Source organism: Microcebus murinus, chromosome 21 (genome assembly GCF_040939455.1).
Source record: "Microcebus murinus isolate Inina chromosome 21, M.murinus_Inina_mat1.0, whole genome shotgun sequence".
Lineage (NCBI taxonomy): Eukaryota > Metazoa > Chordata > Mammalia > Primates > Cheirogaleidae > Microcebus > Microcebus murinus.
Window position 1 is genome coordinate 39640422 of NC_134124.1, and position 27559 is coordinate 39667980.

A 27559-nucleotide genomic window follows, 5' to 3' on the forward strand; every position below is an offset into this window, starting at 1 on the left:
GCCCCCACATTCGTTCCCCACCAGTCCATTCACAGCAAGCGGCCAGAGCCAGCCTGCAAGGATGGTGACTGGACGGCACTAGCCCTGCTGGGGAACGTTCCGTGGCGCTCCACTGCACTCAGAGTAGACTTCCCGACGCAGCCTCTCCCTGCCGCCCGCCATCGCTCTCCACCGCTGACTTGGCTTTGCCTCGCACCTTCGCCAGGCCTTCCCACTTGAGACCTCATCTGTGCTGCTGGCTGGGCCTCCATGCACGCTCCTGCGGCATTTCTTTGGGTTGTTTATTTTCCATCTTGTCTACCAGACCAGAAGCCCATGGTCCAGCCCCCACCCTGGTGCCTGGCATAGAGTGAGTGCACAATAAATGTTCAATGGGTGAATGAAAGGATGAACGAGTGAGTGGCAACATCACTAGCCCCTAGCAAACGAGCACTTGGACGTCAGAGATGTCCCACCTTGGGCCAAAAGGCAGGGTGAGATTTTCAGGGTCCCTCAGGAGACCTCGACTGGAGACCATTGCTTTTCAATGTTTGAAATGTCCCTGTACTTTGGGTGACAGCAATTCACATATTAGTTTCTTGTGAAATGGGAAACAGTTTGCATAAATTAGTTTACTATGTTAGACTATCGATCCACCAACATTTTCTGTAAAGGGCCAGGTCATGAACACATGAGGTTTTGTGGGCTACGCGGTCTCTGTCGCAATCGCTCAGCTCTGCCTTTGTGACAGCGCAAAAGCGAATGAATCTGTGTTTCAACAACACTAGATTTACATAAACTGGCCGTAGGCCGGATTTGGCCCTAAAGCCATAGTCGGCCAATCCCTGGATTACGTTACGTTAAAGCCCAGCAAAGCCACAAGAGAAGGATGCACAGTAACGAAGTCTTCCTTTTTTTTTTTGACTTCAACAAATATGTATAGAGATACTAAAAAAATATCAAAAAACCATAACAGTGCTGCATATGCTGTAGTATGATAAAATGGAATTTAAAAATTGATTTTAAAATTTATTCAAAATCATTGTTTTATAGAATACAAAGCATTTCAGTTGTATCATGCTGCATGTCAGCAATGTGTCTGCACAGACAGGAAATTCTAGGAGCGGCTTCGCCCTGGAGGTGCTGGGAGCCACTGAAGGCTCAGTGTCTGTTGGATGTGTGCGCGGACATCGAAAATGGAGAGGACAGGATGTTTCGGTGTGTTTGTCCTTGTTGTTTTTTTGTTTGTTTGTTTTTTAAGAAAAATAGACTTGGTCAATAATTGGATAAGAAGTATCCAAAATGGCTTGGTGGTTTCAGGCCTAAGAGACCAGGAAGAGGACAGGGTGGCAGGGACAGAAAAGATGAATTTGGTTGATGAACAAAATAAGGACTTAGGAAAATCACAATGATACTGCCACACTGGGCCACTGGATTTCAATTATCCCTGTTCCAAACAGGCAGAGTGAAACTATTCATCACCCAGTAGATGTCAAGTTACAAACAGCCTGGAAGTTTGGAAGCTTCCTCCTAGAGAAAGCAAGCACTTTAGATGTCAGAACCCTTGTTTTCCCAGGACTTAATATACGATCGAGAAAGGTGGGTTCTTTCCTCCACAGGAGATTTCTGGAATTGCCAATAGTGTCTAGAGAGAGGAAGAACAACTACATAGAACTAACACTGGAGCTATCTTACTAGACCTGAGAAATGAACTGCTTAATGAGTAGCTACTGTGTGCTCAGCAACATATCCATGCGCCTGCACTGAATCCGCACGTGGACTCCAAGCTGGAGGACAGAACAGGGCACGGCCAGGCTTACAGAAGGCAGGCAGACCAGCTTTGAATCCTAGCTCTGTTCCTTCCAAGTGGGGTGGCCTTGGGCAAACCTTGCAACCTCTCTGGGACTTTAATATTCTGGCCCCAATTCTTAGCCATTAGAATCGCCAAGTTGTTGTATTGTTTAATGCCAGCACTGACACTCTGAGTTACGACCTCTTACTTGTCTGGGCCCCACCCTAGCAGGCTGCACGCTCTGTGGGGACGAGGCTGTCCACGACCTCTCCCCTGTGTTCCCAGCACCTTCCAGGAGGACCAAGGCACAGGTGGGTCCGTTCATGGCACCAGTGTCTATCAAACAACAGGTAACATGGCAGGCATCTCGCCGCGCTGAAGCTGGGACCTAGGTGGTGTAGCATGTCTCCAGCTCAGAGCAGCTTCTTCTGAGAGCACACAGTGCTCGTGTGGCCCTGGGAAGGTCCTGCGTGCCAGCGTCCGTGACAAGGTCGTGAGGCATGCGCGGAGGGTCCAGAGGGGCGGGGGAGAAGGACCTGTGTGGACGCTGTCCTTGGGGGAGATGGTAATGCCAGCGCTGCTGGGACGTCACCTGTTGGAAATAGGTGTTGGAAATAGGAGGGGCCGGGAGTCCTTCCTTACATTAATGAACACTTATTATAAACAGAAATTTTTGCTGAGGTCTGCGCATAGGAAGTAGGCCGGAGCCTTCAGGAAGGGAAGCACCAGCTCAGTCACAGCTGGACAAAAAATGGGAGACGGGTTTCTTCCTCCTGAACAGCCTATGACAACAGCTCTGGCCAGGGTCCCCCAGGCAAAAGGCAGGGTGACCTCAGCCTACTCAGGAAGTCTCAGATGACCCGATGTTTTATTTTTAGCTATTTTTGTACAGGACCCAGAAACCTTTGGACGCTGGGCTTGTCTCCAAAATGAAGCAAGTAGTAAGCAGGAGCAAAAGGGCCAGCTCCTCCCCTGAACCGTCCATCTGCCCATGCAGGGGCCCCTGGTGTCTCTCTAAACTGTCAGATGTGACCCACAGAACCCTGTCCTTTGTAAAGAGCCAGGGAACTGGGGCAGCAGGCTCTCATTCTTGGCCCGATACTTACTCACTGTGTGGCCTTGGGCAAGTCCCTTCCCTTCTCCAAACCTCAGTTTCTTCACCCACGAAATAAGGGAAGGCGGACTGGATGGCTTATGAGGACTCGCACGGCTCCAGCAAGCCATGTCTCTCCCTGGGTGCCAATGCTGGCCTTGGGCATGGGACACATGGAAGAGAAGCCCAGTCTTCAGGCTAATGCTTCACTGGCTCATCTGATTTCAGTGTTTCTCTTAAAAGCATCATTTAGGAAAAGCTGCAACTAACAATCACTGAACGCCTACTATGTGCTAAGCGATCTCATTAACCACTTTTTATAACTAGCCTGTAAAACAATTGTCATTGTCCCCACATCGCAGGTGACAGGCATAACAGCACACCTATCCACAACACGGGCAAGCAGTTACCAATACTCAGAGTTCATCCCAGTCTTCTGCTTCCTACTGGAGGGTCCTTGAGCAAGCTGCTTAATCCTTCCAGGCTTCAGTTTCCACTGAATGAATGACAGCACCCACCTCATGGGTTGTCCCAAGGCCTAAACGGAATAGGCGTGTGAAGCACAAAGGAGGCACTCAATAAATGTTACCTGTCACTGCCAACTGTGACCACATCCCTGCTGAACTACCACTTCTACCAGAGGTGAGGAGGGGCTCAAAAGGACAGCACTCAAGAAACCACAGCGTTCTGAATCTTAGCCACGAGTCCAAGGAGGGGTGAGGAGGGAGAAGCTCTGGGGTCGGCAAGGAGGTGCCAGGCCACGCACCCTCTCCCAGCCTCAGGTTCTCCATCTACAAAATAGGGGCAATAACTCCCCAGCTTGTGAGGATTTTATATGCTAATTTAGGTAGAAAACCTTCAGCAATGTGCCAAGTGAGTAGAAGGTAGTAGATACAAGCTTGCTCTCTAGTCTTCCCCATAAACCTCTTTTAAAATCTCCAAGATCATAGCCCATAGCTATCTGCCCTTCCTTGAACCCAGTTCCTGCACTAGAATCCTCTAACACTCGGGCCCAACAGCCCAGCCATTGGCAAATGGCCCCAGCACGGGACTGAGCTTCCTCCTGAGGGCTTTGCTATGGCCCACGTCCTGAGCCCAAGTGATCCAGGTCATACATGGGCCTGGAGGACCCAAGCATGTCCATGCACAACACCTTGTCCAAGTAGCCCTCCTGCAGCCACGCACGGCCACCACCCCACCATGCCCCACTGGCCTCTGTGTCATTCCCAAGAAGTGGTAATCAGAGTAGAAGTAATAGTAATGCCAGCCATGATGCCGCCTTCCTTCTCTTCGTGGTTCACAAAGAACTTTCACATATTATCTGGGTAGGGTGGAGGCTATCTTCAGATATCCACTGGATAATTCTAGGTATAAAGTAGATACTCAGAAACAACTTCTTAATGAATACATTTTATCTTTTTAAGAAGATTTTTTAAAATCACCATATATTCACCATTTACTATTAGTTACACTCTCTGCTAAGCTCTGACCATCTTGCATTCCATCCTCACAACCACCCCAAGGGTGAGCACACTTACCAATCATATCTTACAGAGGAAGAAACTGAGGCTTACAGAAGTTGAGCAATGTACCCAAGGTCACTGCCAGAGAGTGACAGACCTGAGATTTGAATCCTGGTCCCTACCTCCTCCAGTCTTTCTTCTTTTCCTTAGCCAGAAGAGACTGCAAAGAGGGGAACAGTGTGTATGTAGTCTGAAGAAGTATATCAATAATGCAACATTTTTAAACTTGGGAAAACAGAAAAATCTTATTGTCTTTATGATACAAACTAGAGAAAGCAAAGATCAGCAAAATCACCTTGGCTGAAGGGACATGAGAGTCTCTGTTCTAATTTCTATGGTCCCCCTGGCACCTTTATGACTGTTTTTAGTACACTCCAGCTTTCTTATCACCTGTAGCATAGTGTTTCTTGATCTCCTTTCTATGTTCTCCTAACTTCCCTCCCGTAGATGCACCCACTTGAAACATTTTAGTAGTTTCCTCTTCATCCTACTCACCACTGTGGGAGCTGAGGGGAACATCTTTTGTAAAAGGGCCCAGAGTTGTTAAGTTCCTGTTTCCTTGGAGGCTCTTTTTTTCTTTTCTTTTCTTTTTTTTTTTTTTTTTTGAGGCACAGTCTCACTCTCTTGCTCGGGATAGAGTGCTATGGCGTCAGCCTAGCTCACAGCAACCTCAAACTCCTGGGCTCAAGCGATCCTCCTGCCTCAGCCTCCCAAGTAGCTGGGACTACAGGTATGCACCACCATGCCTGGCTAATTTTTTCTATATATTTTTAGTTGGCCAATTAATTTCTTTCTATTTTTAGTAGAGATGGGGTCTAGCTCTTGCTCAGGCTGGTTTCGAACTCCTGATCTTCAGCAATCCGCCTGCCTAGGATTACAGGCGTGAGCCACTGCGTCCGGCCAGAAGGCTTTATATATAGCCCTGCACCACCCAAGAACTTAGAGCAGAGTTTATGAGCAATTGCCTACAATAAGCAGGCAGGCAAGGTGAGATGTAGCCAGGGTGACCTCAGCATAAGAAATGCTTCATTTTCCTATTTTCTATAAGAAAAAAATGAATAGCAGAAATGAGGAGCTACTGGCACTGGCACTCAGCCACAGGATCGGGGCAACAGGGACTGGTAGGACTGTGGCCAACCAGCGTCCCCTGGAAAGAGATGGCTGCTGCTCAGCTTGGCGACACGCTGTTGTGTGGGTACACAATTCCAGGGTTGCCAAATATTCTCACTCTCCAAGGAATGCCAGAATCATTTCTTTTTTCCATGTGAAATCTCCTGATTTATAAATGTTGGCAAATCAATCTCCCCCTCCCCTCTCTCTTTTTTTTTTTATTTTTATTTTTATTTTTTTTTTTTTAAGACTAGTCAAGTGCAGTAGTGAGGAGGGGGGAAAGTAGTAGAACAAGGAGTTCAATCTGTAACTGACTGTGAACAATCACGTGAGATAACTCACTACCTTCGGACCAGCCTCCTCTCTCTTTTTTAAGTAAAGCACACAAGTGAGCCGGCTTTGGCTGGAGCCTCACACTTACAACCTCTGCCCTGATCCTTGTGGCACAGACAGTGTGAGCCCCTCGGCTTCCCAGCTGCCCTTGCAGTGAGGTGAGGCCATGCCACCGGCTCTGGCCAACAGCCTGCGAGTGGAAGAGCCACGCGTCACTTCCAGGCCAAGGGAACTAAAAGCGGGCTGCCTGTTCCTGCTTCCCTCCCCCTGGTGAGGCAGTGGCCCTAGAGGCCACAGGGTACGGGCTGCGCAGCAGGACTACAAGACAGAAGTGGCTGCTCCTGACACAGCGCCCGGTTGTGTGAGAAACACATCCCCGAGATCTCGGGCCCGTCAGCGGAGGCAGCCAGCACTGCCTGCCCTTCACACACCTGGAACCGTGTCACTTACACGTGAATCATCACAGTATCCCGGCATCCCAAGGTTTCAAAGGCCTTTAATCCCACTTACCTTGTGTGACTCTCAACTCAGTGAGACAGACAGGGCGAGGCGTTGTCATTTCACAGACAAGAAAACTGAGGCTCCGAAGGCAAAACCGAATCATGCTAACGTGTGCAGCAAATGCATGGTAGAGCTGGGTGGCGCCAACTCTGGGCTCTTGAGTGGACTCCGAGTCCAGTGCTCTCCCTACCTTCCATCCTAAGCACTGGTCTTTACAACATAACCTCCCCACCACTCCCTGGGTCCCTTGTGAGCTTGAACAAGGACAACTCATGCCCTCCCTGCCCAAGGTTAGTTGCTTGAAGATCTACCTCTTACCTTTCCTGTAGACTTTGTCCCCTTCCATATACAGAAGTAACAGATGGTCCAGGCTGCCAGGAGACACAAGGCCAGCTCCCAGCGGAGGCTCCCAATGTGGTCGATCCCATCAGAGATGGCCAGGACCCGGTGCCTGCAGAAGGCAGTGGGGAGAGTCACTGGGGCTGGGGACAGCCCACCACAGCCCACCTTTGGCAGAGCCAGTGCTACAGAGAAGCAGGGACGGGCCCACGTGTCCATTCACCCTACCCCATGGGCCCATGCGTGTCCTCATGGCCAAACCCTGGGCTGGCTGAGGGGCCTCCGAGAGGAGCAAGACCCACGTCCCCGGACCTTGGATCACGGATTCACTCTCTGGGGGAAAGACGAACACATTATCAGATGTGGTACAAGGACAGCATGGAAAGGGCTCCAATGGCAGGTGCACCTGGCCTGCCTTGGGGACCCCAGGAGACCATATTCCTGACCATAACCATCTCACCTCCCTCCCGAGGGAGACTGGACATCCTATCCTGCTGAACTCGAGGGTGGTGACAGGACCTGCTCCAGCCATTGCTTGGCCAACAATGGGGCGTGTGTCACTTCAGACAGAAGGTTCCAGGACCAGGTGGCATGGGCCTGCATCTTCTCTTCTCTCTACCTCTGCTGGCCTTATGGAGCACATGTCAAGATGGAGTCTCTAGAAGCCTGAGTTCCTGGGTGACTGTGCGAGCCTCCCACCACCATGTCAGAGATATACCGCGAGCAAGAAATAGACACTGCTGCTTTAAGCCCCTGAGATCTTAGGGGCATTGGCCACAGCCCCATAACCCGGCCTGTCCTGGTCGCTGCGGGGTAGCTTCCTGGGAGGGGCAATATGTGAGCCCAACTTTAAGGGGCGAGTGGCCTTAGCTGGAGAAGAAGGGAGTGGGGACAGCGCTGGGGGCGGGAACAACATGGCAAAGCCCAGGAAACAGAGGCCTGTGCTCAGACCGCCAGCGGCGGGGTGCAAAGTGAGCAGTGGGAGGCGCTGAGGCAGCGCCACAGGGAGCGTGGTGGTCAGGCCCCCGCGCACCTTTGTGACGCCCTGGAAGCTTTGTGGGCGTCGCAGGGGCCCTGGCCGCAGCAGGAGGACCCAGGTGTGCTGAGCCAAGGCCGCCGGCCTCGGCCTTCCCTCAGGGCCCATCAGTCCCTCAGAGCCGACGCAGGCCTGCTCCCAGGGCCCACGCCTGGGGCCTGTGCTTCTTCACAGCCAAGCGCGCCCTCCAGACTCACTCCATGAACCCCATTCCGGCAGCCAAACCACCCCACCAGACCACGCCGGTCGCCTCAGCACCCTGGGGATGGCCTTCGAGAAGGGGCGCCCATCCCGCCAAGCATGAAAGCCACCCCCAGCGTCTGTCTCCCTGGAGCCCCACTTGGGGCCCGATTCTGTCAGTCACCCAATGACACCGATCAGCGCTGGTCTGCAGGCTCCTCCAGCCCCAGCCCAGCCCCAGCCGGAGAAGCCAGGCAGGCCCCAGACAAAATCAGAGCGTGTGAGGCTGTGGATTTGCTTGAGAGGAAACCAGCTCTCAGACCCACGCCAGGAGGGGCGGAATGGCCACTTACATACACATGCATTGAGAACCTACTGTGTCCCAGGCACTACCTTAGGTCCAGGATAAAAAGGTAAGCATCATATGGCCCTTGGCCTCTGGTAAGATAAGACCAAAAAAAAAAAAAAAAAGTTTGAGTTATTTGCAAAAGGAGGCAGTTGCTCAGGTATGATAATTGTCACTTTATTTGCCTCTTATGTCTTAGCTTTAATTAATTTTAAAACTACTGACCTTATTAAATAAAACCTTGAAGAGCATCTATTATTACAACAGAGCAGCATGTCCCAGGGCACGGTCCTTAGGACACCTGCCAGAAACACACACGTCTCTGTGCCCCACCCCTCCAGCCCCGGACGCTGAGTCGCAGCCTCTGAAGTGGCTCCGGAGGCTGCATCGCACCGCGCTTCCCCAGGGACGTCTTGCACGCAGCGAGGCGTGAGCGCCACAGAAGGAGAGCTTCCTGGCAAGGAGGGATTAACCTACAAAACCCATCCGCATAGCTTTTAATCTTTTTCATTTTGGGGGGGGGACTTGGGGAGAAAGTCATGGATCTTTTGAGAAGTTACCCAAAGGGATGGAGTTGCTCCCCAGAGAGATACCCTCAACTCACAAAATTCTGCAAGAATTTCAGGGTGCCCACAGACTCTCTCATCCCCAGATCAAGAACCTGTGGCTGACATATGCTTACTGCCTTACACATGGCTGCCCAAAGTGTCCCCAACACCCATCAGTTGCTGAGCAAGAAGGGACAGCCCAGAGCTAGAAGAATCCAGGCCACTGCAGACAGAACAACTGAGGCGTCCGCCGCACCAGCCACTCCAGCCACTCCAGGTGCCGAGCTTGTCACTGAGGACACACTGACAAAGGTCCCTAGTGAGCAGGGTGCACAGGCGCAGTCGCACACGAGCCCTCTCGCTGACGACGGAGTTGTTTTCTGAATTGGGAATCTGAAAACTGGAACCCACACAGGGACAGAGGGGAAGCAGGGGCAGGCCCGCCGGGCGCAAGCTGGCTCCCGCCCCGCTCTTCCGCGTTTTGGATGCTGCAGACTTTTGAGTCATGCAGCCTGCTCCAGCACCCTTTCGCTTAATTGAACAATCTAATTCCCAGAATGGGAAGCACATTACTAAAAGCTACAGAGGATGAATTGCTCTTTTGTTCCACCAGACACTATTTGAAAACATCCTCAAACTACTTTCTTTAGGTTTTACCAACGCTGACTTGAACTAGGAATGGACCTTCAGTTTCTAAAGAAAAGGGGCTCGGAGGCCAGGTTCTCAGCATGCAGGGCTGTGGGGTTGTTTTGAAACCCACAAGGACAGCTTTTGAGAGTGTGGGGGCTGGGGCACTCAACTCCGGAGACTTGGAGAAGGCACAGGTCTTCCTGGGAAAAAGGCTTTCTTAATGACCCTCCCCCACGAAGCTCTGGACAGAAGAAATGTCTGAATAAGGAAGAGTTTGCTGCCAACACCCCAGCCAAAAAGGACCCAGGAACAGACCTCTCGACACTGTTCGGGAGCGAGAAATGCTGAAGACTAGATGCGGCCCTTTAGAGGAACTCATTCACATGAGTAATACTTATTGTGCACCTACTAGGTAACAGGTCTACAGCAGATTCTTGAAGCACCTTTTTCAGGCCATAGGATAGTATTTCTGGAGCTTTCCTCCTACAGGCTAAAAGCTGAGAGCTTGGAGGGAGGTCCCCAGGCCTTGTGAACCTGTGGCCAAGCCCAGGTCTGCTGCTTACCAGCTGTACCACCTCGCAGAAGCGCTTTCACCTCTCTGAGTCTCAGCTTCCTCATCTGTAAAATGGGAATAATGATACCTACCTTCAATGGCTTTTCAAGCATGAATGCATGCAATCCTCCCACAATCCCCACAATCATCATCACCATTGGAGACGGCGACTTGGAGAGGTCAAGTAGCTTACCGGAACTCACACCCTGAACCACAGAGCCGGCACTCACACCCCGAGCCACAGAGCCGGAACTCATACCCCGAGCCACAGAGCCGGCACTCACACCCCGAGCCACAGAGCCGGCACTCACACCCCGAGCCACAGAGCCGGAACTCACACCCCGAGCCACAGAGCCGGAACTCACACCCCGAGCCACAGAGCCGGAACTCACACCCCGAGCCACAGAGCCGGAACTCACACCCCGAGCCACAGAGCCGGCACTCACACCCCGAGCCACAGAGCCGGCACTCACACCCCGAGCCACAGAGCCGGAACTCACACCCCGAGCCACAGAGCCGGAACTCACACCCCGAGCCACAGAGCCGGAACTCACACCCCGAGCCACAGAGCCGGAACTCACACCCCGAGCCACAGAGCCGGAACTCACACCCCGAGCCACAGAGCCGGCACTCACACCCCGAGCCACAGAGCCGGAACTCACACCCCGAGCCACAGAGCCGGAACTCACACCCCGAGCCACAGAGCCGGAACTCACACCCCGAGCCACAGAGCCGGCACTCACACCCCGAGCCACAGAGCCGGCACTCACACCCCGAGCCACAGAGCCGGAACTCACACCCCGAGCCACAGAGCCGGAACTCACACCCTGAGCCACAGAGCCGGAACTCACACCCTGAGCCACAGAGCCGGCACTCATACCCTGAGCCACAGAGCCGGAACTCACACCCCGAGCCACAGAGCCCGCACTCACACCCCGAGCCACAGAGCCGGCACTCACACCCTGAGCCACATTTAAGTCCAGGGATCCTAGCTCCGAGCCCACGCGTTCAGCCTCAATGCTAGCTCCTGGATTTCTCCACAACCCTAAAATCACCCACCACTTCCCTCTTTTCTTTACAAATTAAAGCCACAGAAAATGCACTCCTAAAACTATCTTACATGTCTTCGTATACCAGGTAAGAGGAGTGTATAGCACATGGCATTTATGCATTTATTCATTTATTCAAGTACTACTTACTAAAGTGTCATAAGTGTGACAGACACCAAGCTAAGCCTGGGGCGCCTTACAGAGCCTGTGGTCTAATGGGAAAGGCAGACAAGGAAACAGACAGTGGAGCATGGGAGGGTAGTGGCAGAGAAAGGCGGGGAAGCTCCTAGGCACAGTAGGGGACCCTTGCTGGGGACCAGGGTCAGTATCAGAGTGTGGGGGTGAGGTGGGTACAAAAGGGTAGGAGGAAATGAGCAAAGGAGAGGGAAGCATTTGGAGCAGAAAGGACATTGAGGGTGAAGCCAGGAGGCGGGAGAGTGCTCAGCGAGGCCCGGGAAGTCCGTGGTGTGCCGGGTCAGTGCAGCCAGCCCAGGTGAGCAGTGGGGCAAGGATGTGGAGGAGCGGGGCCCAGGAGCCAGACTGTGAGACTTGTTGAGTGGCTGGAGCTGCTTCCCGAGAGTGGCAGGAGCCCAGGACAGTCATAAACAGGGGCAAGCCCCTGGCAACTGTATGCTTCAGGAAACTATTTGGCCGAGGTGGGAGAATGGACAGGGCAGCGTGGGGCAGGGCACCCAGTGCAGGGCATTTGGCCGCAGGCATGCAATCAATAGGGAGGGTCTGGAGCGCGGGAGGGCAGTGGACGGTCTGAGGCAGCAGAGGCACAAGGTACTTCCTGGGCTGACCCCAGGTTCACGCCACAGGGGCTAGGGGGCAGGTCATTAGCTGAGCAGGAGTGAGGTGGTGGTCGGGACAGAGGTGGCTGAGCCTTCCATCAGACAAGATGACTTGGAGGTACTTGGGAGACACCAGGTGGCTGCAATGTCCAGAGGCCACCGGGTGTCCTGATGCAAGGCTCAAAAGAGTGATGCAGGAAGGAGAGTCAAACCCAGGCCCTTGGCCTTTGGGATGTCCTGGAAGAGCCGGAGAAGGAAGAGAGGTGGGGCCCGAGACCAAGCCCTGAAACTCCAACAGCTCAAGGCAGAGAGAGGAAGGGAGGAGGCCCTGGAGGAGGCAGGGAAGGAGTGGGCAGAGAGGCGGAGACAGGAGGAAGAAGACCTAAAAGGCCAAGGGAGAGCGAGACCCCACACCAGGCAGCTGATCTGCAAGCCTAGAGGGCAGCCTGGGCAGACAGGGCGAGGTCTCCAGGATTGGGGACTAGGGTGGGCAGCAGATGCAGGCGAGGCCCTCGGGAAGCCTGGGTCAGGGAGAGGCAGTGGCAGCTAGAGGGGCCGCGGGTACAAGGGCTGTTTGATCCACATTTGTTTTGTGTCAGGTTGGCACCACTGGCTGGTTCATGAGGAGTCAGGAGGGAGGAGCTTCCGATACAGGAGGGAACAGGGGCAGGGGAGGAGGAGGCAGGTAGAGGTACAAGGCAAGCCCGGCTTGGAGACGTCCTCCGTCAGACACGATGGGGAGGGAAGGAGCTGGGCAGACCGAGAGGTGAGCTTAAAACAAACTGCACCCTTCCTTATTCAGAGAGCTGGAGGAAGGAAGGGGACTGTGGCAGGTGCCGCCGAGACCCCACGTAGCCTCATTCGGTCCTCACAGCATCACAATCACTGTGGGGACATGACTGTACCTGCTTCATGGATGAGGAAACTGAGGCCCAGGGAGGTAAAGCAGCTTGACCAACTTGCCCAAACTGAGATTTGAAACCAGCTTCTTTGATGCTGATACACTCCCTGCCTCACCAGAAAGCCACCTGCTCCAGGCTTCTGCTGTCCCTGATGGTCTAAGGACAGTGGCTAGAATCCCAGGTCTGTTCCCTCCCGGCTGCTCACATACACAGAGTCTGGAGAGAAGGAAACAGCCTCACACCTGAAGGAAGCTTCCAGCTCCAGAAGAAGGGCTGGTCTGACCAGAGAGAGCAGAGCTGGAGCAGAACTCCCTCCAGCCTGGCGCCCGGGGTGGACCACGTGGGAACGGCTCCTGGCCAGCCGGGGAGGCCTCATCTTCATGTCCTGCACGGAGCTGGCAAACAAATCACCTTTCTTCAACCTGCCACAGAGCACAGTGCTGCCAGGGCCATGGAGACCGCCCTAAAGCTGGTGCAGAGGGGCTAAGCTATAAATAGTCTTGCTGGTTTCCCAAAGCAACAAACGCACAAATAAAAAAAGGGCCATCGCCAAAACAAATGTGCTTTCTTTCCCTGCCCCTCCAGGGGAGCATCGCTGCCTGTAGCTGGGGGGAGTCTGCCCTTCCTTTTCTGGGAAGAAAGAGGTACAGTCCCCTCAATTCTTCCCATGTATGGGGGGCTCCTACAGAGTCCGTAGCAGCCCTCGACCACGCTGGGGACTCAGCAAGGCTCTTCCTCAGCATGGATTTCAGGCCTCTGCATCCTGCATTCATCCATTCAGCCGGTAATTCCTGGGTGCTAGCTCTACGCTGAGCATGGCCACAGTGATGAACAAGCAGGCTACTCTGCCCTCAGGGAGCTTACTATCTAGGGGTATCAAGGTATTAACAAGGACAGTGTCAGTGTACATTTTCCAACCGCTGCCCAGGCCAAGCATGCCACATGTAGAATCTAACTTTTCTAGCATCTTCTGAGGTGAGGGCAATATTAAATATTATTCCCATTTTACAGATGGGGAAACTGTGGCTTAGGGAGGTGACATGCCCAGTAAGGCAAGGTCAGAACCTGACCCACATCTGAAGCTCTTCAAAGGCAGAGCTCAGAACCACTACACTGTCTGGGGCAAGCTGGAGCAAAATTGTGTGGTTACGGTGCCAGTGCAGCCAGGGACCTGATCAGGCCTACACGGCTGGAGAGGCTGGAGCTGCCTCTCCAATTTCCTGTGTCCCTGCAGAATCTTCCTCTGCCACGCACAAGGCCCTGTCAGTCCCCGGTCGCCCTGCCCTGACTCACTCTCCAGCATTCACCCCCCATTCCCTTGGATGGGAACATCCTTCCCAGTTCCACCAAACTATCAAAGCCCTGCCTGTCCTTCAAGCCCCAGCTCAAATAATACAAAGCCTCACAAATGCTCCCTTGGTCCCCATCCCCCATTGACACGGACAGTCCCACTGTGCACCAGACACTCCTAGACCAGAGCTCAGCAAGCTTTGTCTGTGCAGGGACAGAGAGCAAATACTTTAAGTTTTGCAAGTCACACAGTCTCTGTCCCAGCTATTCAACTCTATCCCTGCAGTGTGAAAGCAGTCACAGGCCATTTGTAAATGAATGGTCTGCCTTTCTTCCAATAAAACTTTATTTACAAAAATAGGCAGCAGCTGGGATCTGGCCAGTAGTCTGCTGACCTCTGTCCTAGGCTGGTGCTTCCCAAAGAACACTAATCCTTCAAGACACCCTGATTTCCCAGGTCACACTGGGACCTCATTTCAGAAAGTACTGCATACTCTAGACTTCCTTAGAGATTCTCAATGCTTATTAGAATATTAAAGACTCTCAGAGTCCTGAAATAAAGACACTTGTATAGCTTTATCTAACCCAATGTTTCTCAAATTTATTTAGAATTGTTCTTTACTGAAATACAAACTAAAACCATGGAGTTACCACCTCGCATCCACTTGGATGGCTATAATCAAAAAGACAGAAGCGGCCGGGCGCGGTGGCTCACGCCTGTAATCCTAGCTCTTGGGAGGCCGAGGCGGGCGGATTGCTCAAGGTCAGGAGTTCAAAACCAGCCTGAGCAAGAGCGAGACCCCATCTCTACTATAAATAGAAGGAAATGAATTGGCCAACTGATATATATATATAAAAAAAAAAATTAGCCAGGCATGATGGCGCATGCCTGTAGTCCCAGCTACTTGGGAGGCTGAGGCAGCAGGATCGCTCGAGCCCAGGAGTGTGAGGTTGCTGTGAGCCAGGCTGACGCCACGGCACTCACTCTAGCCTGGACAACAAAGCGAGACTCTGTCTCAAAAAAAAAAAAAAAAAAAAAAAAAAGACAGAAGCAAATGTTCAGGAGGATGTGGGGAACTGGAATCCCATGTACTGCTGGTGGGAAAGCAGAACAGTCCAGACACTCTGGAAGACAGTTTGACACTTCCTTGGAAAGTTAAACACAAAACTCAGTAATTCTACTTCTGGGTATATGCCCAAGAGAACACAAAACTTATGTTCAAATAAACACATGTACATAGATGTTCACAGCAACATTACTCACAACAGCCCAAAGTGGACACCACCCAAAGTTCATCAACAGATGAATGGATACACACAATGTGGAATATCCACACGACAGAATTTTATCTAGCTACAAAAAGGAGTGAAGCGCCGATTCACATTACAACATGGATGAACTGTGAAAATGTTACGTTACATGAAAGAAACGAATCACAACAGATCACAAACTGCATGACTCCATTTATATGCAATGTCCAGACTGGGCAAAGCCTCAGACGCAAAGAGCAGCTGAGTGGCTGCTTGCAGGTGGGCACAGAGACGGCCTGTGAGGGGTCTTATCAGGGAGGGAACCTGTACTATGGTGATGGCTTCACACTCAGTAACTTTGCTCAAAACTGTACGCTTAAAAGGGGAGCATTTCATGACATGTAAATTATACCTCAATAAACTTATTTAAAGTTTGTTAAGGAGGAAGTGTCCTCCTCATATGCTTCTGCTTTTCCAAAGCGATACTTCCAAACATTGTGCGAAACACACAGCTGGGATAGAGCACAGGGCGCGTTGGCGAATGCCGTCTTGCTTCGCCCCATCTGTCAGAGGAAGCGCACGCTCCGTGTAGACATCTACCCTGCCTGTGATCGCAGAACCGGCGGGTAGTGGAGCCTGGCCTGGAACCGTCCCCGAGGCCCAGGTCCAATGCCTGTCTGCCCTCCACAGCTGTGGGTGAGACCCAGGGAGGGGGAGGGAGGGGAGAGGGGAGGGAGGCGGGACTACTCAGAGCAGCAGGAACACAGGGAAAGTCCCCAAAACTTGTGCCTCACAGGGAGAAGTGAACAGAGGTTTTGCAGATCAGGAGGCAAAATGCACAGGCAGGTGAGAGACAGAGGGGCTGTCGTAGCTGTGGGAACTCACCACGGGTTCATAATGCCACCCATCCTCACCCACGGAACACGGATCCCATGTAGCGGAAGGGGCTCACTACCCCCACAGCTGGGGGCCCAGGGTCCTCAGATTCCTGCCCCTTCCTCTTCCCCAGGACTCAGGAAGCCCAAAAGAGCTGCCGGGCCGTGCCTGCCCCGGCATGTGCCAAAGGAAAGTAAGTCTGCATTAACAAGCACCAGGAGCTCAGGCACAGCGGCCCACCTCTGCCCCTGGCCCCTCTCAGGTGTTCCTGTTAGGCTGACAAAGAGCCACCGTTTGCCACGGAGGGACAGTGGCCAGGAACAGCACAGTGTGAAAGGAGTAGCCCTAGACAAGGAGGGCAGAGCAGGGCGTGGAGTCTGCTCCTGGCTCGGGCACATCCCTCAAGATCCCAGGCGCTCCCCTGCATTCTCTGAATGAAAGTGAGTGTGGGAGGGCGTGGGGGCACGGCCAGAGAGGCGCCAGCGCTGGCCTGGACGTCACACCGTCCGCGCCCAGCCAACGCGGACCGCAGCTGGGAAGCGCTGTGCAGTTACACTCTCGTCTCGCCAACCAGGGCGCTGGGACTCTGAACCACTTGCCCAGGTCCCCGCACACAGGTGGCAGAGTCAGGTTGCCCCAGCTCTCGTGCTTCCCTCATCCTGGATGTCCCCCATCTGCCCTGCTTGAGGGGAGAAACCTGAGTCGCGGCTGGGGGGAGGGGCCGTGTGAATCTGCAGAGCTTTATATACTTCCTTGTGGTTCTATTAAAAATTACCTGGTCGAGTTATTCTGTTCTGGACCCTGAAGTAAGTCAATTGTGCACTAATGCCTCGTGCCACTGGCCGGAGGGCCATGCAGGACACCACAGAGGCCAGCATCAATTGGCATCTTGCCGTCACCGCAGATTGCAGTCCGGACGGGGCTAACAGGAGATGCTTGGCTCAGCAGGACACCGCCATATTCTCTTAAAGACAAGACTCAGTCATTTCCTAAAGAAACCTCTTGAAACCCAGGGAAGACGCAACCCAACAGGTTTTTTGTTTGTTTTGGAGCCTTCTGTTAGGCCAGTCCTTACGAGTTTCTTCCTTCCTCCCTTCCTTTATTTTCCTGTCAAATACACTCCCCATCTGCCAAAAACCTCTTCATTGGAGAGCCCAGCCCAGCAGGGCTGCAGGGAGGAGGTGCTGGCCAGCAGGTCCGCACCTGTGACCAGGCAGGCGGCTGACCCACCCTTTGCAGAAGAGGCAGGAGCACAGAAGGGCAGGAGACACACAGGCGGGAGCAGAGAGGCCAGGTCCCAGATGGCGGGCCTCCAGCTCACAGTGACAGGCACTTTGGACAAGTCCCTTAAGCTCTCCCTGCACCAGGATACTCTGTGAGAGAGGAGCATCCCAACGTGCTGCCACATCATTTGTCCCCTGGGCAGGTGGGTAGACAGTGACGTGCTTCAAGGACCACAGGGTACCCGACAGGTGCTCATAACTAGATGCTCCCTCCCTCCCTCCACCACACCTCGGGAGGTAACAGGGACCTCAGCAGAAACTCTCCTGGCTCAGTCAATCGCTGCTCCCCATTATGTATGGGCGACACCCCGCGTGCACACACAGATACCCCCGCTGGTTCCATGCACACGCATGTCCACTCTAAACATGGAGGACGCACAGTGCACGCAGACCGCAGCCATCTGGGACTCACTAAACCCAGTCACTCCCATTGCTGCTGCGACAACAATGACTCCCATTTTGCAGGCAGAGAAAGTGAGCTGCAGAGATTTAAGGAAGGAGCCCCAGGCTAATAAGTGGAAGCAACAGGATTCAAATCTTGCCGTCTGGCCCCCCAGGCAAGGTCTCTGGGTCCCCACACTACACCAGGTACTCTGAATCGCATTTCAACAGCAGCGCACTCAGGAGCAGCGCCTCGCCGCTTGGCTGGAGGCTGTCAGTGGCCTTCAGACTGCGGCACCCACAGCGGCACTGACTAGTCCCTCCTGGGCAGGGGCTCTGCCGCGGGGCAGCTCCTAGCTGGCAGAGAGACCTCGGTTTGACCTCGGGCCTCCACCCCTTCGACTTCACTGGCAGCAGAGAAGCCCTTCGTGGGGCCTGGACGGAGGCTTGGCTCACGCTGCAGGGATGGCCACCAGGCTGGGTCTACTGGGGACAGGGAGCCGGCATAGCGGGCTTGGAAAAATGCCCTCCCTACTGAGCAGCTGAGAAACTGACATGCTGTCATGTGTTGTTTTTTCTTCTTTTACTTAAACATACTTCCTACATTTTCTACCAAACAAAAGATACCACCTTTGCAGTAAGGAAATCAAGTGTCCGCTAGAGAACCCGCTTCAGAGATGAAGGCAACGAAGAGGGGAATCACGTCTCTGAACCTCAGAACCTGTGCGCTTTGACAGACGGGACCTAAAAGTACAGGAAGTGCTGGCAAGGTGCAATTCCGAACCGTGAGCGGTTCTCTCTCAGGGAGTGGGGCTGGGGAAGTACAAGTTGCGCGTAATCGGACATACAAACGTATCCCATGTTTTAATGCTTACGACAACATTCGCTACTTTCAAAATCAGTTAAATATTCAACACCTGGAATAAAAAGGTCGCAACACCTGGTTCGGTGGCAACACGAAGTGCGGATCTGGGTTTGCCGTGCGGAATCTCCTGAGAGCTCGGAGGGCTGCTGGGCCCGCGCCTCCCACAGCTGTCTGGCTCTGTCCTCAGTGGCACCTCCTCCCTGTCCTTCTTAGCTGTACACAGGGGCCCCAGCACCTCGTGGGGGTCGGGAGGAGCCAGCAGAACGACCCCACGAGAGGAGAACTCTGTCCCACGCCACACCAGGGTGCCACGGGCAGAGGGGGCTGCTTTGGGTTCTGGGGACACAAGCCGGGTGCAGCGTCTCTGAGATCATGTTTGGTTCATGGTAAAATGGAGATTTTTTTTCTCCTTCTGCCTGCTTCACAGGGCTGATTTAAAAAATTTAATGAGCTAATGTTAACAAAAATGATGTAATAAATAAATGAACACATACAGATTGGCAGGGTGAAGCCAGGACTATAAATGGCATCTGTCACACACACAGGAGGGATCGTTATAATGAATAACAGCTTATTCGGTAACACCATGGCTCTTATTTTTTTATTATAAAAGAAATATGTTTCTAATTTTAATTTTTTTTAATTTGAAATACTACAAAAGAATACAAGGCCAAAAGTAAAACTCTCTTTCTAGCCCTTCCTGGTTCCACTTCTGGGTGACCTGTTAATAGTTTCTTGTGTATCTTTCCAGACATGTTCTATGGGTTCAAAGGCATGTGCAGCACACATATTTTTATGCATGTGGCATTTCATGCAACATCGTACACCCTCACCTTTTCACTTACTTTTACCTTAGAGATCTTTTTCATATCAACACATTTTCTGCCTCTTTTTCTTTTACCTGTTGTTGTATAATTTATCTAATTAGTCATATTTAAGAACATTTTACACATGTCCATTTTCTTTTTTTCTTTCTTTATTTTCTTTGCTTCAGAAACATGGTCCTATTTTGTCACCCAGGCTGGAGTGCAGTGGTGTAATCATAGGTCACTGCAGCCTCCAACTCCTGGACTCACACGATCCTCCTGCCTCAGACTCCCAAGCAGTTGGGACTATAAGCTCATGCCTTGACACCTGGCTAATTTTTTTTTTAAAGATAGGGTCTTGCTATGTTGCCCAGGCTAGTCTTCAACTCCTGGCCTCAAGTGATCCTCCCACTTCGGCCTCCCAAAGTGCTGGGACTACAGACATGAGCCACTGCATTCGACCGTTTTCTTTTTAACTGTCGGGAACAGTGTCGCCGTGGACATGCCCAGGCCGCACGTAACGAGCATGCTCATGCCACAGAGTAAACTCCCAGAGTGGGACTGTGGGGACAGAGCCCAGGTGTCACCCAGGTGCTGAGGGTTAGCGCTGAACTGGCTTCTAATGCCACTGCCTGGAAAAGGAGCAAAGAAGCCTGAGTGGAGGCGTCTGGCCGGCACCTGCCTGCCAGGACGAGCCACCGGGGCGCGGGCGCTGCCAGGCAGGTGAGCGCTCGCTCGTCCCCCCAAGACCGCGCCCGCCTCCGCCTTCACCCCCGCCTGGCCCAGGCAGGAACCTTGCTCTGGGCCTGTCCCACAGCGGGTGCCCCGGCAGCCCGGGGGCTGCCGCACCCCAGACCTGGCCGCACAGCTCCAGGAACAGAACCGCTGAGGGGTCCGAGAACCCTCTGCTCTGCCCAGCCGCCTTCGCAGCCTCCCACCCTGGGGTGGGGCCCACACTCCCTCCGCCCCGCTCTCCGCCTGCTCACCTCCTCAGGGAGCCCTCTCTGACTCTGTCCCTGCTGGCTCTTTCTGGACCTGCTGCAGTGCTCTCGGCCCGCCTGGCTGTGCTGTCAGCTCCAGTCGGCTGCGCCTTCATTTTGTTCATGCTGCATCCCAGAACCGCCAGACACCTGCCCTCTAGCAGGTGCTCAGTGAGACTTGCGAGTGACGCCACGCTCTGGCCCCCTCAGCAGAGCCCCCGTCCTCCCGCAGGCCGGCTGCAGGCGTGCTGCAGGCGAAACCGCAGCCTCGACGCCTGGCTTCAGGTCTCTGCTCCTGCCTACGTCACCCTTCCCACCTAGCATGCCACTGCTCACTCCTCGGCCAGCCATGTGACCTGCCAGGCATCCTTCAACAAGCAGCCTCCGTGTGGCCAACTTCACACGCCTGCCCAAGCCCAGGCGGCCAGCGGCGCCGCCACCGGCTCTGCGTGAGCACCCCGCAGGCAAAGCCAGGGCCCTGCCGGGAAACCTGTCTCCCCGCCCCCGCTCCTCCCACCGCTGTGCGCCTCCACAGGCAGAGCCAGCGTCCTCCTCATCTTTCTGGCTGATGACACAGTACCCAGCACCCAGTTTATACTAAGAAATGTCAAAAGAACAGTAAAGTGAAGAAAAAATGCACAAAGGGAGCCCCCATGTCCGTGGTAAGGGCTGCAGGAGCTAGCTGATGAGCCTTCTCTAAAGAACTCGGGAAAGCCCCGGGCTCCCAGAGCACCGCCACCCCTCCTTCTGCTCCGCCACGTATCGGTTATCCCGCACCTGCCACGTGCTGGCTGTTTACAAGCAGCATCTTATTCTCCACGACAACCGACAACCGTAAGGGGCAGGCCCACTTATCAGCCGCCACCCCATTTTCAGAGGCGCTCCCGTAAGCTCAGGGAGGCCCTGTAAGTTACCCAGGGCCATGCACTTGTCAGGTGAAGGAAGCACAAAACGGGGCTCCAGAACTTGCTAAAATCTTCACTTTGGCCATGTGCAGGCTGCAGGTGTGGGGGAGGGGGCAGGTAATCCAAACTAGTGGAATTAGAAGGTGCCACACAATGCTCAGTTTTGACTTGGGAAAGGGCCTTGGGGCACTTCAGGTCCTGCAGGAGGAGCACAAAGGCTACTCTAGGCAAGCAGGCCAACTCTGCACTGGCCTTGGCAGCTTGGGCTCGGCCGGCAATCTGTGCCTGCAGAGACAGGGCTGGAAGGGACACTTGCTCCTCAAATAGCAGGAAATGACTCAGGAACTCCACGTATGACCCATCAAAGCTCTCAGGAAAGCATTATCTCATTTAATCCTCATGGCAACCCAGAGAGGTCGGTGAGGCAGGGAGCAGGGTTGGTCCCCATGTCAGAGATGAGAGAACCAATCACTAACATTCTGCTCACACATCCAAACCCTTCCAAACAGCTTCAGATGCGCCATGCTTGGTACAGGAGAGGGCTGGCTCAGGCTTCACCTCAGCCTTGCAGGTGCATATTATCAGCATTTCCAACTTAGAGACAAAGACGCTGAACTCCACAGGGGTGAGAAACATTCATTCATTTATTCACTCTTCCATCCATTCATTCCAACAAATATTATTGAGCACCCAAAATGTGCTGGCAAGACAACAGTGAACAAAACTAGACATAGTCCTCGCCAGCATGGAGCCTAAATTCTACTGGAGGAAGAGAGAGAAAAAACAAGTAAACAAAGATACAAGGATCTCAGATAAAAACTAGTAGACATTAAGGAATGATGGGGTGGTGACTGTGGTGCTGATCCCACTGGGATGGTCAGGGAGGGCTTCCCAAATGACATTGCAATTAAGACTCAGTGACAAGAAGGAGCCAACCGCACAGAGACCTGGTGAGGAGTCTTCTTGGCAAAGGGAATGGCGAAAGCCAAGAGACTGGGAGAGAAGCCCAGCACACCTGAATGGCTGGAGGAAGCCAGCACAGAGGAGGGCAATGGGCAGAGGGCAGCACAGGTCTGAAAGAGAGGTGGGGAGGTGCCCCTGCCCCACAGAAAGAACAAGGCTGCACCCCAGCTCCACTGATCCCAAATCACATGTCCTAAAGAAAATCAAGTCAAATGTCCACATGACTCAAAACTAAAACCAAACTCCTCCAGTGAAGGTAAATCAGAAAGACAAGGACTCATCCTTGTGAATGAAGAAATAGAGCTGGAAACCCTTAGCGTGCAACGCAGGCCCAGCACACGAGCTTGTTTGCTGAATGGATGCTGTGCAAAGACAATCTATCCCCACAGCGCACACAGGGAGTGCAGAGTTGCTCCCCAACCCTGGACTGCGGAGACTTCCAGGCTTGAGAGAGGGAAGTGAAGGTGAATCAAGGCTCATCTGATGCCACTATGCCGCTTACACACTTAAAGCACTCGACCCTAACAGAGGATGCAGGCTCGGAATTCAGAACTACGGACATACTTAGAGAAACACGGCGTGATGCCAGGTGCATGATGGGTTCCTAAGGGAAACCAGGGCGGCCTGATTTTGAAATCTGACATCAGGAAGGTAAGTTGCCCCCTGCCAGAGTCAGAATCCAAGGCTGACCTGGGCCTGAGCTGTCTTCATGGGCTAAGCCAGTAATTTAAATTACACTCTGAAAAGGGAAATCAAACTTCAAGATAGGGAGGGGGCTGAGGAGGCACCCAGGGTCACGGCAAAGGCAAGGCCAGTGGTGAGGAGGGAAGTGTCACCGTGTAATTGATGGCATGGTGACTGCAAGCTTGTCTCGCCCCTGCTTCTGGAGACCAAGGCCTTGTCTCCCACGCCTGCCTCCCCAGACACACACAGCGTGTTTCTCGTGTGCACCAGGAGCACGGACGCCTGTCGAAGGAATGGGCCAGCAGGCAGCTGGGCACTGACCAAGCCATGAGGCCCCGACTGAGGTCCCCGGAGTTGGAGGCAGAGTGAGAAGGACAACACAACAGAAGCACATGGAAGACATGAACAGAAGCAGAGCATTTGTGAACCAGCCACACAAGGAAAAACCAAAGAGGGCTGGTGAGGAAATGTTTTTGAGAAACCCTGATCCAATATTTGAAGGGCTATCACATGGAAAAGGAGTTAGGTATGTTCTGTCAAAGCCCCAGAAGTCAACTTTTGGCAGAATTTAAGGAAGAACTTCTTCCCAGTGAAGTGTTCCCTAGATTGTGTTTCATGGGATAGTGGAATGTGAGCATTTAGGAGGTGGGGTACGCTAGGGGGTGGAGCACATTCCAATTTATTCCATAGGAAATAAGTTTGGGAACTGGGGTTAATCAAAGGCAAATGGATGTTCACAGTAAAGGATGCAGCTCTTAGCCCTTCTCAAACTTCTGTGTCTCAATGGCTTTTCATAGGATGCTATGAGCATCTCACACAATCTCTACATTCTAATCTCACCTCTGAGGAAAGAGAAATTAGAGTTGCCCAACAAAACATCATATGAAGAGGCCAGTGTCACATCAGCATCTGAGCACTTTCAGGACGCAGAATTCAGCGCTATGTAGGCGATGCAGATAGAGATGCAATCTGTTGATCTGAACAGAAAACTAGAACCAGGCATTCATTCTCCCATGGACTCATCCTGAATGACCGAGCAGCACATGAGGGTGCTGCAGACCAGCTTCCCCTTTCTGCCGTCCCACCAGCTGCCACTGCTGTCCAACCGAGGGGGGTTACGATGTTGCAAAGGGACCCCACAGGTGATCAACACTGTTGGGTGGGAGGCTTGACGACAGCACGAGCTCTTGCCAGAGCCCACTTTGACTCTTCTCATATGGTATTTTCTAGAGCATATTGCCTGTCTGCCTGCCTTCCTCATTCAGCCATCCATTCTATAGGCCTTCCAGAGCCTGGCAGTGGTGACTAAAACCAGACAAAGTGCTGCTCTATGACTGCCTATTGGGGAATACAGATAATGAACAAATATGCTACACAAATAATAATTTAATTAAGGTTTTCCATATATGTTACAAAGGAAATGAATGGTGCAAAACAGTAACTTAGGCAGAGACCTTTTCCAGTCAGGGGTTTTACCATGGGCTAAGGGAGCACAGAGACCACATTTTGCAGACCCCTAAGTGTGCAGGTCCAACACAAGTCTCTGTGACATTCTTTCAGGGAACCATAGCCCAGCAGGGTTGGGAAACACCACACAGGCCCATTCAGCACAGAAGCCTGCTCTCTAGCACATGCCTTAAGGACACTCTATTTGAGACTACAATTCAGTAGGTCTAGGCAGGTAACCAGGTGATTCGAATGCTACTGCTCTGCAGACTATATTTAAGTAGCACTACTCTATAAGGCATTTTTAAAAACTTAAATAAATGGAGAACTAGCTATACCATGTTCATGGACTCACTCATAAAGATGTCAAGTTTCCTCAAATTAACCTATAAGTTCAATAGATTTCTAATCAAATTCCCACAGAATTGTTTTGTTTATTGTTGGTGGTGGCATTGTTTAACCTAACAAGCTGATTCTGAAATTCATTTGGAAGACTAAAACAATTCTGAAAAAGAACAAAGAGACTTGAGAGATTTGCCTTACCAGCTAAAGGCTTAATATAAAACCATAGGTGTGGTATTAACACTGATATATAAAAAGGCCAATGGAACAGAATAAAGAGTCCCAAACCAGACCCATCCTTGCAGGAAAACTGTATGTAGAAGGTAGCATCACAAATTGGCCAGGAATGAATTATCAATAGGTACTCCTTTAAAAAATATGGTTAATTTTAAAAACTGGATTTCTATCTCATGCCATATTAAAAACATTAAATTCCAGACAGATTATATTCCTAAATGCAAACCAAAACTTTAAAACTCTTAGAAGAAAATACAGAAAATGTTTACAGTTTTGAGGTAGGGAAATATATCTTAAATAAGATACCAACTGTCCAAACCAAAAGGAAAAGATTAATAAATTTGACTTCAATAAAATTGAAACTTCTGTACACAACATATAAATAACAAAGAAAAGCCACACACTGGGAAAAGATAAGAATATCCAGAATGTAACAAGAATTCATATCTGTAAGAAAAGACGTACAATCCAAATAGGAAAGGATATGAACCTGAAGTTCATAGATGAAGAAATCAAACAGTGAAAAAACATACAAAGATGCTTAACCTCAAAAGTAATTAGAGAAATGCAAATTTAAAATAATGAGATATCATTTCATACCCATTACAATGGCAAAACAAAAACTGCCTAGACCAAGTACTATCCAGAATGTGGAGCAATAGAAATTCTCGCACACTCTCATTTGGAGTGTAAATTAGATCAATCCTTTGAGAAAGCAATTTTGCCTTACCTGATAAAACTGACAGCGGATGTACCCTGCGACCCAGCAATTCCACTCAAGAAAGCATGGACAAGACATTTACCCAGTGTGCCTACTGATAGTGGGAGATGGGCTACAGTCTAAATGCCCATCAAATGGCTCTGGAGAAATATAACGTAGACTATTCTACAATGAAACAGTCTATAGCGAAAAGAAAGAAAAGAATGACAGAAAGAAAAAACCAAAGCTACATGTACCAATATGAATACATCTCAAAATCAATATTGAGCAAAGAAACAAAGTTGTTATAAAAATGTAAGAATCGACACCATTAGTATAAAAATTTTAAATACTCAGGAAAGACCTCAGTGGTTTTGGGTACATATACATGTTAAAAACAAGTATAAAGATGTACATGAGAATAACAAACCACACTCAGCATGATGGCCTCTAGAAAGGGAAGGAAAAGAATGGTATCTGGGAAAAGAATAAAAATCACTCATAAATCCACTGTCCCCTCCCCCAACAAATACACACTACTATTAATTGCATGGGGTGAGGGGGGCTCCGTCAGTGGGGCCAGGCCGCTTCACACTGGACAGCCTCCACCCACACAGGAAGCCTCTCTGCCACTCCTGAAGCCAGGGATCCTCCTACTTCTATAACGGAAACTCCAAGTCGGGCCCCTTTGTGTGGTTGCACAGGTTGTCCATTACACAATTCTGGAGTGCACACTTCATAATGTTAATGATGACTCCTCCGGTTGTTCAGTGTGTGACTTATACAACCCTATCCAGCAGCCCTATAAGGGTCTCTGATAAAACTATGCCCATGTCTTGGAAAATACCCATCCGCACAATTACTGCTTATAATTTCAGTGGATTTGGATTCAGACACAATCCTAGCAATGTCTCCCAGCCCTGAACTGGTCAAGCACTTCCAGGGATGGGTGCTCTCAATCTTCTGAAGTCCTTTCAGACAATGCTATGTGAGTAAGTTCTTCCTTAAGCACATTTGAAACCTTCCTCTTTTTAACCTCTATCCATTAAAGTTGATCTACTTCCTTTCCACATGATACTTTTGGCTACTGAAAGAAACAAAGAAACATGCCGCCATCCCCCACCCCGCCGCCCCCGTAGACTTCTGCTTTCTAGGCTAAATATACTCTTGCTTGGCTTAGCTTATTGCAAACATGCTATATCTTCTCTTTTGTTCAAAATGAATTTTTAAACTGTCCATCTTTTCACTAAGCACTTCCTGCCCTAATTAGCAACTAGGCATGCTGACATGTTAGCCAAGAACCAGAAAGCACCTCTCCAAGGTGCCCTTTTGGGAACCCTCTGAAGATCTCCATGCTTGCTCTAAAGCCACCAGATGCCCACAGAAGTCAGGAAACGTCAGGCTGGAAGAAGAGTCAGGCTTTTTCCAGGGGACAGGGCAAGGCCAATTGATCAGAGCTAGGACAGGGCCCACAGGCCAAGGGACACTAGTTCTCCACTTACTCCCAAAACTCCATGACCGGAGAGGTGGCATTCTGCAGAGATACATGGCTGTAGTTGCTCACATTCAGTTTCTGGAACTCCACACAATTTTCTACAGTGGAAACAAGACAAGAAATACAAGAAAATTAACTTCCTCGAGGGTTGAAGCTTAAAAAACATTCAGAGCTTATATGCAACCTAGCAGTTCCATCCGGCCGCCCCAGTAAACATGCCTCAAAGAACACTGTGGGGAGAATCAATACTTCACAAACAGGTAAAGGTCCTCTGTTGTAACTTTACAAACAGAGAGAGAGAGTTCTGATTAGAACAGAAGGAAAGGTTTTGGGGGCAGGGGACAGAG

At 51.5% G+C, this 27559-nt stretch overlaps 1 protein-coding gene across 1 annotated transcript in view; it reads right to left on the minus strand.

The window, feature by feature from the left end:
• Nucleotides 1–27559, minus strand: part of SLC6A11 (solute carrier family 6 member 11) — a 124112-nt gene that overhangs the window by 89550 nt on the left and 7003 nt on the right. The window contains exons 4-5 of the mRNA XM_012785228.2: nt 27220–27310; nt 6650–6782 (exon numbers count right to left, since the gene is read on the minus strand). Of these exons, the coding sequence (XP_012640682.1) occupies nt 6650–6782; nt 27220–27310 (224 nt within the window). The remainder of the gene's footprint in view (nt 1–6649; nt 6783–27219; nt 27311–27559) is intronic.